Raw genomic sequence first — 13,604 nt, 5'->3', positions numbered from 1 at the left:
TCAGAAATAATCTTAAAAAACACTAAATCTAAGTGTCTGATTGCTGAGACACCCTGCAGCCATTGTTTGAATTGTTCACATTGCTAACAAACGGTAGCATCACAGAAACAGACTCGTTTGATTTCTATGGATAGCAGTCATATTGTAGCAGTATGAAGGGTCATAATGTAAGGCTGTAATGAGCACTCCTGAACAGTAGATGTCAGTCACTTGCAGACAGCATACACTTTGGGAATTTTAAAGACGAAACATCCCGCAATGGACAAGTATGCAGAGGTAAAATCTGACAGAACTGCAAGCAAATGGGGCTCTAACAGCTGGCTACCTCTGTGTAATACTTGAAGCTGTTACATCGCGTTATAAATAATAACGTGAATCCATTTTGACGCAAATCCTAAAAATATCCCGCGTGATATGAATGGTTACATTATGTGTATTGCTCTCTCACTCCTCGCTGATTTTCAGGACACACTGAAGGTGCCATTTGGGACAAAGTATCTGGAGGCCGCCTTGTGTCTCCCTGCCTCAGTAACAGATGTTCACACAGCTGTCATCCTCACACACGGAGCTGGTGGAGACATGAACTTCAGACATCTGCTGTCTCTGGCACATGCCTTAGCTTCACATGGCTTCCTGTGTCTCCGTTTCACATGCAAAGGGTTAAACTTGGGTTACAGAGTGAAGGCCTACCGTGCGGTGTGGGTAAGCGTTTTCATTCAGTCATTCATCCATCCAAGACATAGAACTCTTGAAGAGACTGTTCGTTATTTATGAGACAGCAGGGGCGGTGCAAAATGGGGGAGGCATGTCAAATATTTTTTTTTACGCACTGATGAGGGATTTGTGTGTGTGTGTGTGTGTTTGTTATTATTATTATTTGGCTTGGGGAGGGACATACAACTTGAAATTATTTTATTTTCAATTACCTATCATAACCAAAAAACTGTAACAGCAGGAAATATTCCCGGATTTTCACATTTGTGACAGTAGTTTAGCACAGCAATAGTGGAAAAACCAACGTTTTTTTCAACCCAATAATTTCATTTTCATCTTTTAACCTCTGATGGAGGATTTGCATTTGCTTAAGAAATGTATTTGGAAGTAACTCCCACTTGTGTTATTTGATCATAACATTTGTCCCAATAGCTATATATGGTGTGAATATTTAAAAAAATAATAACATATATATATATATGTGTGTGTGTGTGTGTGTGTGTGTTTAGGGTGTAGTTATGGTGGAGGAAGGTTTATGCCTTTTCTCTGAGTCACTCAAGGAGGTGCAAAACAAAATATTTGTAGCCTTGGGGAGGGTCAAGATTTTTAAAAAATGAAATTAAGTCACATCCCAGCCACCCCTCTTTCTGATAAATAAAGAACAGTCCCTTATTCATTCAATAGTCTTCCAGTGCTACTATAACAGATTCCAAATCAGTGAGATGCTGTACACACTTGTGTTTTTCCTCCAGGACTATTTGAATTCTCTGAAGAAGTTTACCATAAAGCACATATTTGTTGGAGGTAAGCAGCAATAGCAGGCTTACTGTTCATCACATGGAATAGATAAGTTAGTGTGTCACCACATTTCTAAGTTTTTGGAAGTTGAATGAACAATACAAAAATAATCAGTACTGTCAAAATCTGTGTGACCCGTCCACAGGCAGGTCAATGGGATGTCGTGCTGCTGCAGCCTTAGCCAGGCAGCTGAGTGATGAGTCGGAGGATGCAGTGCAGGGTGTCATCTGCCTGTCTTTCCCCCTGCACCCCCCGGGACAGACACATGCCCATCAGCAACGCAGTGAAGATCTGAGGGGGCTACCTGAACACATGCCTGTGCTCTTTGTGTCAGGCACCGAGGACAACATGTGTGACAGGGTGAGGATGTTTTGGGGACTCATTATTCTGCCCTGAGTGCCATTTAATCCATACAGTTATAGGATTTCCTTTGTGTATTTACATCATTTATGTGCGTTAAGTTACTTATTGTTTTTCTACAGTGTTCTCCTTTTGTCTCAGTACATTCTTCATTCTTCATAGATTTCCCAGTTTAGTTATATATTTCTGTCTATATATCTCAGTCACGAATTTTACGTGTTTTTATTCACTTTGCTTCTATATTCTGTCATGTTTTCCAATTTCCCTAAATGATACTTGCAGAAGCCCTGTATTGTTCTGATTGTTTAGTCCAGTCCTCATAACATAGACAATATACCATGTTGTGTGTGCTGTTTTCTAATTATTCTATTGTCCCAGCCTGTGCTATGTCTTTGTTTGTTCATTTTGTGATTGTGCTTTTTGCTTTCTGTCTTTGCTCAGGACCTCTTTGAAGGGATGGTACAAGAAATGAAAGCTCCAGCTGAGGTTTTTTGGCTGACAGGAGGCAGTCATGGACTGACAGTGAAGGGAAGGTCGGAGGATTCTGTGTTGGATGAAGTAAACTCACAAGTCATCACCTGGATGAGTAAGCAGGGAGCATAGACTTATGTATTTTACTTTCTCTGTTTTGTTATGTCCATCTAGTTAAATAATAAAGGATATATATTTTTACATGATGAAGAAAAGTTGTTTTGTCTTTTTTTTATCAGAAACTTTTGATAACTTAATGGAAAATTACTCCAACCAAAAACATGTTTAATGTTAAAAACTAAGTCTTTAGCTGGTTAAACATTGAGCCTGTTTTGCTTGTCTTCCACACAACAGTTACAGTAACTCAGCAGCACTATTTCAAACAATCTACCTGCTGCAGAGGTGATGTTTTACAACTAAACTAGAACACTGATTGTAGTTGGTTTGTTGGTTAGTAAGTCTGGTGGATGATGGCGGGGTAAGTGGATACTGTAATGTCCACAATGTGCAAAATGAACTTTGGCTTCACTGCAATCAATATAAATTCCAAAAAAACAAACAGTAAAACACTGGGAGAGCTTGGAACTATACACATTAATCATATCTTTGTTATTATAAATTTCATGCAAAATAAAGGCTTTTCACTAATTTTGTTCCTAATGGGGTCCTATAGTCATCTAAATTACACTTCACAGGTACCTTACCGATAGTTACTATGGCAACTGGTCTCAGTAAGAATACAAACTATAGTGAGACCAAAAGTCAGGGTTAACCATGAATTAAGGTTAATCCCAAAATTAGTTGATTAAGTCACTATTGTCAGACATGCAAGTCAACTTCACTGAGTGTTTTTCTCTCTTTCTTTATTGTGCACAAGCTTATTTACAGAAATTCAAACATACATAGACAAGAGAAAAAACAACAACAACAATAATAACAGGATAAAATCTGAAAAAAAGTAATAATAATTACAGGTACATTTTATCATGCGAGAGTTTGTGTTATATGCATCATATAATCATTTAATAACTTAAATGTATAAAGAGTTTTTTGTTCTAAATATAAAATATGATGGGGCTATATTGTTCATTCATTAATAAAGTGTTCAGTAATCATAATATCAATAAATAAATAAATTAACATCTTAAAATAAAAAATAAACTAAGAATGGACACTGACAGAAACAAACGCAAATAAAAGATTCATATTCAATTCAAGTTTTCGTAATTGTATAAAAATCTGTTGCTTTTTTTGTTATTTTTGAAGAGAGGAAAGCGTTGACTTGAAATCGATCAAGAAAAGATGAAAAGAGGATTGTGAACCTGTGCCTTTAAGCGGAACTCTGACGTTTACATTTAGTCGAATAGGATTGGCTGGCTGACTTCCGCATGCATTTTTTCTTTTTTTTCTGCAGGGAAGCATGGCACGGGAACCCTGGAACAAGATAAACATTGCCTTTCCCGGTGCTGTTTCTAGTGTCCGCATACATTTCAGCTCGACTACAGGTAGGATTTATGGGTCGGATGCCAACAAGATAAATGACGTTGACTTTGTATCGCGATGTCTGTGACCAAACTGCGCTAAACACTGTGTATATATGCTGTTTGCAATCCACGTGGGAGGGCATGGCTCTACCCTCTGAAGCGCTTATGTGCTTTATTAGCATTATATTGAATAAAGTGTGATATGTAGGTGTTGTTTCTGCTCTGTAGATGCACGTGTTAAAGCCCTGTTGGTGGAAAATGAGAAGGTGCTTAAACTTATTCGGAGTGAGATTCTTCAAACGGAGATACGAGTTCTCTACGAGCTGCTGTACATCCTGAATAACAGCTTCAGGGGCAACAAGACGTTCAAAGGCTTAAAGCAGGTGAGGACACTACAGGTGTGTGACTGTAGATCTGTTACAGAAGAACTAACTAATGTGTATGTGTTATTGCATGTTTCATATGTTGTTTTGTGCCTCAGGTTGAACAATGCATCCACAGACTGAAGAGCATGAAACTTGATGAACCTCTTCGGGAGCTGACAGAGCTGTGTCCCAATAGGATTCAAAGGTAGGAAGCTTTATTGGTTCAGTGTGGTGTGCTGTGTGAACATGCAGGCCTACATCATAGTTTTTAACGACACACATTGTATGCAATATGTAATAATGTAAAACAAACACTGGAGTTTCATCATGCTTCAAATATACAGACCAATAATATCTGTGGGTTCAGGCAACGATCTTCCACGTCAGGTCAGACTGTTCCTACTTTGTGAGTTTTGTTTGAGACACTGTTAAATCATGTACAAAATAAAAACAAAAAAATGTAAAGTTTAAATTGACATTTCCAAAGTCTCCAAAGTCAATTGGCATGTTAAAATGATTAGCTTTTAAGTTTCTCAAGTAACTTATTTAATTAGGAGACAAAATGAGTAGTGGCAGTGGAAGTAATATTAGCAAATCTGTTAGAGAGGGCCACCGGCATCAGATTGTGATCACTGAGAAAACGTACCAGAGGTTATTAAGCCACAGCCACAGGCCGTCACTACTGACTCCTCACTCCATCGGCTCTTTGGCATATCAGTGAAACCATGATAGTTCGCACAATCTGTTGAAATATTATCAAAATTGCAATATGACAAGTGCAATATCCAAATCACAGGAGCTTCAAAAATTTTATAAAGGTAAAATGTGTCACAGCATGTCATCATAAATGATGAAATATGGTGCTGCAGAAATGCCCCAATCTACAAATCATATTCCACGTGTAAGGCAACATACTTGTTTGGTACAGACCCCAGCAAAACTCACATGGTCATTTTTTATTCTTTTTGCAGTGAAAACGAAATGCAAAATTATCCTTCCCCTCTAAAATGGTGACTCATCTCGATACCGTTCAAAATGATCGCCATATAATCGTGCATTGCATGTCGTGCAGCCCTAGTAGAATCCGCACATTACAACAATGATACATTTAGTTTATCGTGGGAGGCTAAAATTATCTGCTTATTGATTGTAATGTTGCGTGCGTGTGTTTGTGTGTTTTCAGGGGACTGAGCATCAAGGCCGGAGAGTGTGATGTCCCCAGTCAGCCCATGCTGGAGTGGCTCTGCCTCAAAGTGCTGGGAGCCACCAAGCTGATGAGCTGCATGATGAATCGCTGCAGCAGAGCTTTCATGTATCCTTTCGAGAGAAGAAGCATAATTCTGACAGAAATCACTGAGGATCTGCTATTTGTTTTGTGGATTTCTCGAGCTTTACACTCTTTGCTGTCTTGATGTCACCTCGTGAATGTGGCCCCTTAAGAGATGTTTGCTTCAGACTCGCAAGGCAGCAGATGAAATGGGAGGAGTTTGTCATTTTGAATATGGTGCTAACCAGCATGCTCAGTCGTCTCTGGTGAGTGCTCTTTGTTATTGTTACTTTGCATGTCGGCATCTCCAAAATTGGTGTTTTTAAACAGTTTAATTTATTTTAGTTTAGAAACCGCTTCCACAAATGTAAATCTTCTGCCTTTGTGCTCCATCAGGGTGATTGCCCGTGGTATCCTGGTCAGCCTTTCCACTCTGTATCAGCAGCTCCTGGAGCTCCTCAGAGAAGTAGCCAACGCCAAGCCCATGCCCTTTCTCACAGACTTCTCACTGCCAGAAGATATAGCTCACTTCCTGGGTCCTTCTGATGCATCTGTACTGACCAAAAAGCCAACACATATCAAAGAACACAAGGAGAAACAGCAGCAACGGAGGGGGAGGAAACTTATTAAAGTCAAGAGCCAGACACAGACAAGGAAGGTTAAAGAAGATCTGGGTGTTGCTGTTGAAAGAGGTGTGGAGCTTCTCTGTATTCTGCGTGACACATTTAATGCAGGACAGTAAGAGGACGCTGTCTGAAGGACTTTTCACAGTAGAGGGTGACAGGCTTTCTGAAAACTGCAGATTTTGAAAGCTCTTGTTTTGGCTGACAAATCAGTCAGTGTCGTCTGAGAAGTTGGCCTTCCCGGCCACAGAAAGTTTACAAAATCATATTCAGTGTAGCCTTATGTGATTTGCCAGCATTGCAGACATTACTGTTGTAATTTTTGTCTTTTTTGCAGGTATAAGTCTTGACACTGACATGAAGCCTTTTCTTAAGGTATTCAAGGATTTCACTGAGGTATTTGAGCCAACCAGATGAAATATTTATGTGTTTTTTTGTTGTTGTTTTTTAATTTACAGATGATGGAATACCAAGTGTTGTCACCCTATGGTCTTATTTAATGATTACATAATTTATTTCAGGGGAAATCCATCCTACAGAAAACACACAAGCTGGACAAGAAACAAAATTTCAAGAAACAAGTGAGAGCGGCAACTACTTTCAAAGACATGGCGAGTCATCTGGAAGAAATGATCCCGTGGTGTAAATCCCAGAGGATGGAAAGGGAAAAACGCCTTTTAACGTTCCTGCATTTAAAGTGCAGAAGGATGAGATGCCTGGAGGCTGCAGGTTACAAGTAAGAACAACACTGCAGAATATACACTCACTGTCCACTTTATTCGGTGCAGTTGTGCAGACTAATTTAAAACAAGAGCTCTGCCATACATTCTTACCTTATGAAATTTATAATGCAAATGTGTAAATTGTTTTTTATTATTGAGGTCATAGTTAAATGTGGTCTTCTACTGGACTACATTATATTGAGAGCTGTTGCTATATTTTTGTCCTCCCTATTTATAATAAAAAGTCCCTCTTAATGTACTACAGCTCACTATAACAACACCAAAAAAATGTATAATATGATAATAAACTTTATTTATACAGCACCTTAAAAATCAAAGCTACAAAGTGATTACATAGCTTAAACAGAAAACAAAACCAAAAAAAAAAACAATTTCTGGACTACAATGACATGAATCTGACAATTTCAATAATACAAGCCAAAATATACATATAATACCCCAAATTAATTTGTGAAATAGAGGGCAATAATATGAAAAAGATAATATATTTTGAAAATAAAATGATATGCTCGCATTCATAAAATACTAGAGTTTTGAAAATAGAATTATAGAAAATAGAATTTGGCAGAACCGTTGTATTGGATTGCGTCAGACTTTACAGGTGTTCTAATAAAGTGGCCACTATATGTGTGAAGCTGTTTAGCTTAAAATAACACACTTTAGTATTCTGTGACACAGTTGCTCCTAATACCAATTGTGCCTATGAATATCATTTGTCCTCATCCCCAGCGTTCAGAGGAAGCTGCAGACGTTCAGACTGGAGGCTTGCTGGGCTTCATCTCCTCACGGGTCGATGCCAAGAGCCTGTCACTCCTCTGCTGCAACAAGGAGACATGCTGGCCTGAAAACTCGCTTGCAGTCACTCAGGCGTCGATTTAAGCCCTCAGCAGTCAGAGGTGGTGTGAAAAAGAGACTGCTGAAGAGACAAAAGACAAAGACGGAGTTCTCAGTGTCTGGCGACCAAAGGAACAGGACTACACACGACGCAAAATCTCAGACCATCAGCGGCGACAGCCATGATGACATCGATGACATATTTGCCTCTATAGGTTTGTGACACTTTGGAGTTCGACACACGGAGGAAACAAGGTACTGTATCGAGCCGAGCTCAGTGTATGGCAGAGTCCTCTGTTTGCAAACGAAAGATAAAATTTAATGTGCAATGAAAACTGATGATCGGACCTTATATAATTGATATGCAGTTGCCAAACAACAGCAGTGTCTTTTAAAGCAGAAAGTAGATAAAGGTGAGGATTTGGCATGTGACAAAGGAACCAGGCTGTAATCGAGCTAAGGGCAATGCGGTTTGGCTATCAGGACACTCAAAATGGTGAAATTTAACAGTGGGGTAACATATTTTGAGTTTCTTGACGCCTAAATAGGGAATTTCGAATAGTTTTCATAGCTGGAATCTCCACTGCGGTTTCCTGATTGACTTGTAAACATGTTATTGAATGACAAACCAGGTTCAACTCTTGACTGATGTATTAGAGAATAATACGGAGCTGAAGGTGAGACATTCCAGGTGAAAAAAGCAGTTTTTTCATGCACTGGTCAGTTTTGATTTTTGGGCTGTTATGCTTCTATGACATGCCCTTTTACAGACTAGTAGTCAGTGGTTCTAAAACATGAAATTTCAGAAAACATGGTAATACAAAAAATATTTGTCGAAATGTAAGTAATCAGCTGGGTACGTTTATGGGTGATATCTATTAGTCAAATTTTTACTCTAGTTCCTTTTTTGTCTAAAGATGTATAGGATTTCACCAAACATATCTTTAAAGGTCAATTTCTCAAAATTAGTTTTTTTCTTATAATCTTAAGCCAAAGATCTCAACTTAAGTACACTTACATACATAAAAGTCAATGAGGGAGACCGTCATTTTCAGTGGTGCTGAGTGCACATAGCATTCCATTGACATGACATGTAATGAATTTAAAACAATAGAACAAACAGCAATATATATTTAAAAAATAAATGAATTGATACAGTTATTATGATATTACTTGTGATTACCCCCCCTCGTGAAAACCTATGTCCACAAAGTGAAATGAGAATATTTTTAACTTGGCTTAATCCAATGTTCAGATTTTTGTTCTGGCAATGTGTTCGGATCAGTGAATATTTAATGAGACAATGTCAGATTTAAAACTTCAAAAAACTTCTTGGCTTACTCTATCTAATCAGCAAGTTTCATGGTGGTATCTGAATTTACTTGATTCAGCCGGGATGTCTCTCCTTAAACATTTTAAACTACAAAACATAAGAGCAGGCAAATCATAATGAATGTCTGTTTCTGGAAAATTGCCCCTCGGCTCACAAGAAGCATTTCTTTGGAAGCATGTCTGCCTCTTCAAAGAACAACAAAAGTCATGAAACAATTTGCCTGCTCTTGACACTATAAAATTCCACCTACAAGAAAACTGATTTTTTTTCATACTTGCTGTCAAGTGCAGAAAAACGTAGATTTTCTCCTGTGATGTCACATTTATACAATGAATGTCAACGCTCAGCTTGAATGAGTCTACATTTAGGATTCATGCAGTACTCATGGTAATGAAACAACTCTAAAGAGAGATTGTTTTTAGAAATTTGAGTCTGACCTGAATAATTTCAACCATTTCTGAGTGTTTCTGTTGACTGAGGAATAGCTTCATGACAAAATGTAATGAACTTGGATTGTTCCTGCGCCCTCAAACCATTGTGTTTCGGCACTGAACACCAAATGAGGCTTTAGCCCCTGTCAGACATAGACTCCTCTGTTGGCTACAGCATGCTTTCAGTGAAATAGTGTTATCAGAGCTATTTAGTGCTCATGTTCAACCCTCTGAAGACAGTACTACAGTGTAATAACATACCATTTCTTATGTTCAAAGAAATAAAATTGCTTTAATGATCCGTCAAATACTGCCAGTGCCTATTTTAAGCTATAAAAGCCATTAATGTTACAGATCCCCAGTCTAAGGAGCTTTTTAAGGCTCTCAGTGTATTTCTGGCTCCACCTGGTGGTGTTGATAAGTGAATGCATACAATGATTAGTTCCAGACTGTTGATTGTGTTTGGAGAATGTGGAATAAATCCGTCAACCCTGTTGATTGCAGTGCCTTTGGCGGAGGCAGTGTGAGAAAGCACTGTTGTCAGGCTTCTCTAAAATTGAATGTGTGCCTACAGAGACTGTGAGTGCCGATATGAAGAGAGAACACTGGCAGTGGTGTGTATTAGTAGGCAGGGTGGCCCCAGCTTCAGGCTTTTGAAGTCAAGTATAAGAGCTGTGCAGGTACAAGTGCCACCGCATCGAAACCACGCAGGTGTCTGGCAGCCCACAGCGACCGTGATTGCTCAGGAGTGGAGGCTGTGCACAGAATTAGAAGCTAAAGGGTTAGGTTTGTTGCAGCCTGTGTTTTTCCCTCCCACCATCTTATCATCCCCTGCCAAAGAAGACACAGCCCTCCCATCTGCACAAATACAACAGTGCACTTTTCTTCCCCCTCACTGAGCACTGACTGCGTGGAGTTATGGTCTCAAATCCGCCTGCCAGCTTTATTTGTGCATATAAGTCTGCAGATTACTGATTCCTGAGCTTTCTAGGTTTTATCGAAACCAGTTAGTCAAGGTCAGTGTTTGTGCTCACCTCCAGTGAGGGTAACGAGGGAAAGCTTTGAATGTCTGAAATCTGTATACACAGACATAGGAAGTCAGGCCCTTTTTTTTCTCTGCATGAATTTGAAGTGACTTTAAAATGCTCTCAGTATCCAGATTTTTACACTTGGTACGAGGTACAATTTTAAAGATGATCTCCTGCACACTGTCAATCTTGCAAAAGAAATAGATTGATTGCGATGTTTCAGTAACTAAACCTTCATCAGGCATGAAATCCGTTTGCCTGCAGGAGTTTGTCTACAAACTATGTCCTTCTCGTCCTACAAGCCTGCTTTGAAATAGATGTGCACTATTCTTTTGTTAAGGTACAAGTTTAAAGACACAAAGGGGGAATATACATGTCAGCAAAACCTTTTTAACGCTTTTGTCAACATGTCTCAGTTAAGGACTTTTTTCTGCTGCAGCACCGGCGATAGCTGTTGCCTGAGGCACAATGTTTTCAGGTTGTCCATCCGTCCTGTTCTCATGAATGCGATATCTCAAGAACGCCATGAGGGAATTACTTCAAAATTGGCACAAACATCCACTTGGACTCAACAATGAACTGATAAGATGTTGGTGGTCGTAGGTCAAAGGTCAAGATCACTGTAAACTCACCTTTCTCATTTTCATAAATACTATATCTCAAAAACACCTTGAATCTTCAAATTTGGCATAAACTTCCTCTTGGACTGAACCATGAACTGATTACATTTTGAGGGTTGGAGGTCAAAGGTCAGGGTCACTGTGATCTCAAAACATGTTTTGGCCATAACTGATTTGTAAATCTTTTCTTCAGTAGAAGCGAATGCACCAGTGTATAAATTAATGTACAAACAGATGCAAAAGGAGAAGGTTGTGGAAAATATATTGAGTAAGTTTAATAATGAGGATGGTAGACGGATATACAAAGTAAAGAGCATAGGCTTAATATGGCATGAACTGTCAGCACTATAAAGATGTGTCACTGGTGCATTCTGTACTCACTGCACATAGTTGCACCAGCATCCAGACTGTGGGTGTTGAGATGATTAAAATGTTTACTTTTACCGGTCTTACGGAGAGCATGCTTGGGGAGAGATTACAATGCATTGCCAGTGAACAGTGATAAAATGTAAAAAGTTGACATGTATCTTGTCAGTAATTACAGAAAACCTACAGACTAAAAATAATCAGCCGTACAAGTAATAAAAACACCTTACAGTTAGAGCCGGCATCATTATCTGGCTGAGGCAGCAAGACTTTAGCACGGTCTGCTGCCTCTGCTTAGAGCTGTGGGACACCCTGACTGTCTATCAGCCAAGAGTTATTCAATAGCATATAATTGTAAATAGATGGTTCCAAGTGGTTGGGTTTTGTGCTGGAATACAGCGTATTTTTGTAGGAATGGCTGGTTCTCCGGGGACTGTGAAAATGCATCAGTTATGGCCTGCGGGCATAATATGACCTAAAACAGGAGAAAGAATATAAAGGTCTGCGTTCCCAATATGCTGCTCTTCAATTTATTTTCCTCTCACCTTAATAGCAGCAGGGGAATAGAGCACATAAATGTTTCAGCTCTTAGCTTTTGTATGGCATGGTACTAAGGGATCCTCAACATTTATACTCAGAGGTGTATAAAATCAGTCACATCATTACCTCCACAGAGACAAAGAAACAAAACAAAGTAGAGCCATGGAGGCCAACCTAGTGCAGAGAGTTCTTGTAGTGCCATTCATTACTCAGCCTCCAAGTTCTCAGTGGTCTAAAGCATTTATTTTTACCGAGGCTACGGATGAAGAGGGGAAACAAGTAGAGGAAACATACAAGGTTGAAATCCTCATTAAGGCCAGAGGGAGACACTGAATATAAACAGTGCAGCAAATACAATCATTTCTTGAGTGTCTCCCCCCTTGCCTATAGGGGCTTTCAATCCCAATGCATTTAACTTGTTGATATAATGATAAAGTCCTGCGTTGGGGTATAACTGTAATTAAATTACAAATAAACATAAGTTTTATCTATTTCAGGCAGGGGCAGAGCACCAAGTTCTAGGTCCTTCTTTTCTTTCTTTCTTTTTTTTGGGGGAGGGCGTGTAAGGAGTGAGAGGGGTCTGAGACAGCTTCCATTATATTTTTTTATGCAAAGTTCAGTCTCTCAATGGATTTATTCAGCCAATTTTAATTTAGTTATGGCACTAATTACTTAGAAATAACAATAATAATTTAGAGGGAAAAAACAAACAAAAAATAACACACAAAACCAGGCTTCTTGAGCCCAATATTACAATTCAAATGTAACCTTCCCAACACTGATAATGTTTAGAAATAAGTATTTTGACATCTTTTCTACGTAAAACAGATTTTCAACATATTAATCCTGTTGTTAACGGAGATCAAATTTCCTGATGAAGGCTAACATACATTTTGTAGATTTTCTTTCTCCTATTCACAGAGGCTGGAATTCTTTATAACATGTTTCATCTAGTGAAAGGTTTCTGCTTTTTGTCCAAGAATATATGTGAGAAAAACCTCCAGAGCGTAAGTGCCTTTCATCAGTGCCATATGCTAAGAGGGCTGGGACCTGAAACATTCTGTATGAGTGCTCTACTCCCCTGCTGCAATTAAAATGGAGAGAAAATAAAGAGCGCACACCTTAATATTCTTTCTCATGTTTGAGGCCAACGTCTGCCAACCTGTGCTAACAAATTCTGCTGGGAGAGCACAATGGCAAGCATTTATTCAACTCTAAAAATATGAACTAAAAAAACCCAACTATACCATTATCATCCATCCATTTACTTTCTATGCTTGCTTATTCTCTTTCAGGGTCATGGATGGCCTTATTACTGCACTGCAATAAAAAACATTGTACTACCTGTACCATATGAGCTTTACAAAGCTCCATTTTTAATATGCATTTTAACAGGATTTCTTCAATCATACTATCATAAGAGTGTGTTTGGCTTCTTTTCTGAAACTCTGACCATTTGTGACTTCTCTACAGCAACCATTCTGAGGTAAGATAAAATCAGTGTTTTGTCAAAACAATGTCAGCGTTGAAGGCGAAACCAAATGGAATATGTTTCCTCCTATTTCAATTGCTGCTGTCATCCTCCTGTCCAAACAAAAATTGCTGGATGGCATGCTGTTTTCTGAAG

At 38.9% G+C, this 13,604-nt stretch overlaps 2 protein-coding genes across 5 annotated transcripts; both read left to right on the top strand.

Annotated features, from left to right (window-relative positions):
- Positions 1 to 156: 156 nt before the first annotated feature.
- Positions 157 to 2,558, top strand: tex30 (testis expressed 30). Of its 3 annotated transcripts, none has more exons than XM_042495250.2 (5): positions 157 to 276; positions 466 to 702; positions 1,467 to 1,518; positions 1,658 to 1,872; positions 2,314 to 2,558. In XM_042495250.2, the coding sequence occupies exons 1-5, from the start codon at positions 259 to 261 to the stop codon at positions 2,473 to 2,475; spliced, it is 684 nt and encodes a 227-aa protein (XP_042351184.1). In that variant the 5' UTR covers positions 157 to 258; the 3' UTR covers positions 2,476 to 2,558. The 3 variants fall into 3 exon arrangements, with proteins under 3 accessions (XP_042351184.1, XP_042351185.1, XP_042351183.2); XM_042495251.2 differs by having other exon boundaries at positions 251 to 331; XM_042495249.2 differs by lacking the exon at positions 157 to 276 and having other exon boundaries at positions 342 to 702.
- Positions 2,559 to 3,695: 1,137 nt separating this feature from the next.
- rmp64 (ribonuclease MRP subunit p64) lies at positions 3,696 to 9,731 on the top strand. Of its 2 annotated transcripts, none has more exons than XM_088083060.1 (9): positions 3,696 to 3,848; positions 4,056 to 4,225; positions 4,309 to 4,397; positions 5,376 to 5,504; positions 5,648 to 5,725; positions 5,856 to 6,151; positions 6,420 to 6,478; positions 6,604 to 6,818; positions 7,555 to 9,731. In XM_088083060.1, exons 1-9 carry the CDS (start codon positions 3,764 to 3,766, stop codon positions 7,880 to 7,882), a joined length of 1,449 nt encoding a protein of 482 aa, XP_087939186.1. In that variant the 5' UTR covers positions 3,696 to 3,763; the 3' UTR covers positions 7,883 to 9,731. The 2 variants fall into 2 exon arrangements, with proteins under 2 accessions (XP_087939186.1, XP_042350719.2); XM_042494785.2 differs by having other exon boundaries at positions 3,697 to 3,848; positions 4,056 to 4,210.
- The last annotated feature ends 3,873 nt before the right edge of the window (positions 9,732 to 13,604 follow it).

This window comes from Plectropomus leopardus, chromosome 10, assembly GCF_026936395.1.
Source record: "Plectropomus leopardus strain MGB_pleo_1.0 chromosome 10, ASM2693639v1, whole genome shotgun sequence".
Taxonomy (NCBI): domain Eukaryota; kingdom Metazoa; phylum Chordata; class Actinopteri; order Perciformes; family Serranidae; genus Plectropomus; species Plectropomus leopardus.
This window is presented reverse-complemented; position numbering and strand designations above follow the sequence as displayed.

Bases quoted from the DNA above. Each gene is read 5' to 3' on its own strand.
- tex30 (XM_042495249.2), top strand. From the start codon at position 415: ATGAATGGTTACATTATGTGTATTGCTCTCTCACTCCTCGCTGATTTT. The intron at 1,519-1,657 runs GTAAGCAGCAAT...ACCCGTCCACAG, and splicing joins AAAGCACATATTTGTTGGAG to GCAGGTCAATGGGATGTCGT. The intron at 1,873-2,313 runs GTGAGGATGTTT...GTCTTTGCTCAG, and splicing joins AGGACAACATGTGTGACAGG to GACCTCTTTGAAGGGATGGT.
- rmp64 (XM_088083060.1), top strand. From the start codon at position 3,764: ATGGCACGGGAACCCTGGAACAAGATAAACATTGCCTTTCCCGGTGCT. The intron at 6,152-6,419 runs GTGTGGAGCTTC...TCTTTTTTGCAG, and splicing joins GGGTGTTGCTGTTGAAAGAG to GTATAAGTCTTGACACTGAC. The intron at 6,819-7,554 runs GTAAGAACAACA...CCTCATCCCCAG, and splicing joins CTGGAGGCTGCAGGTTACAA to CGTTCAGAGGAAGCTGCAGA.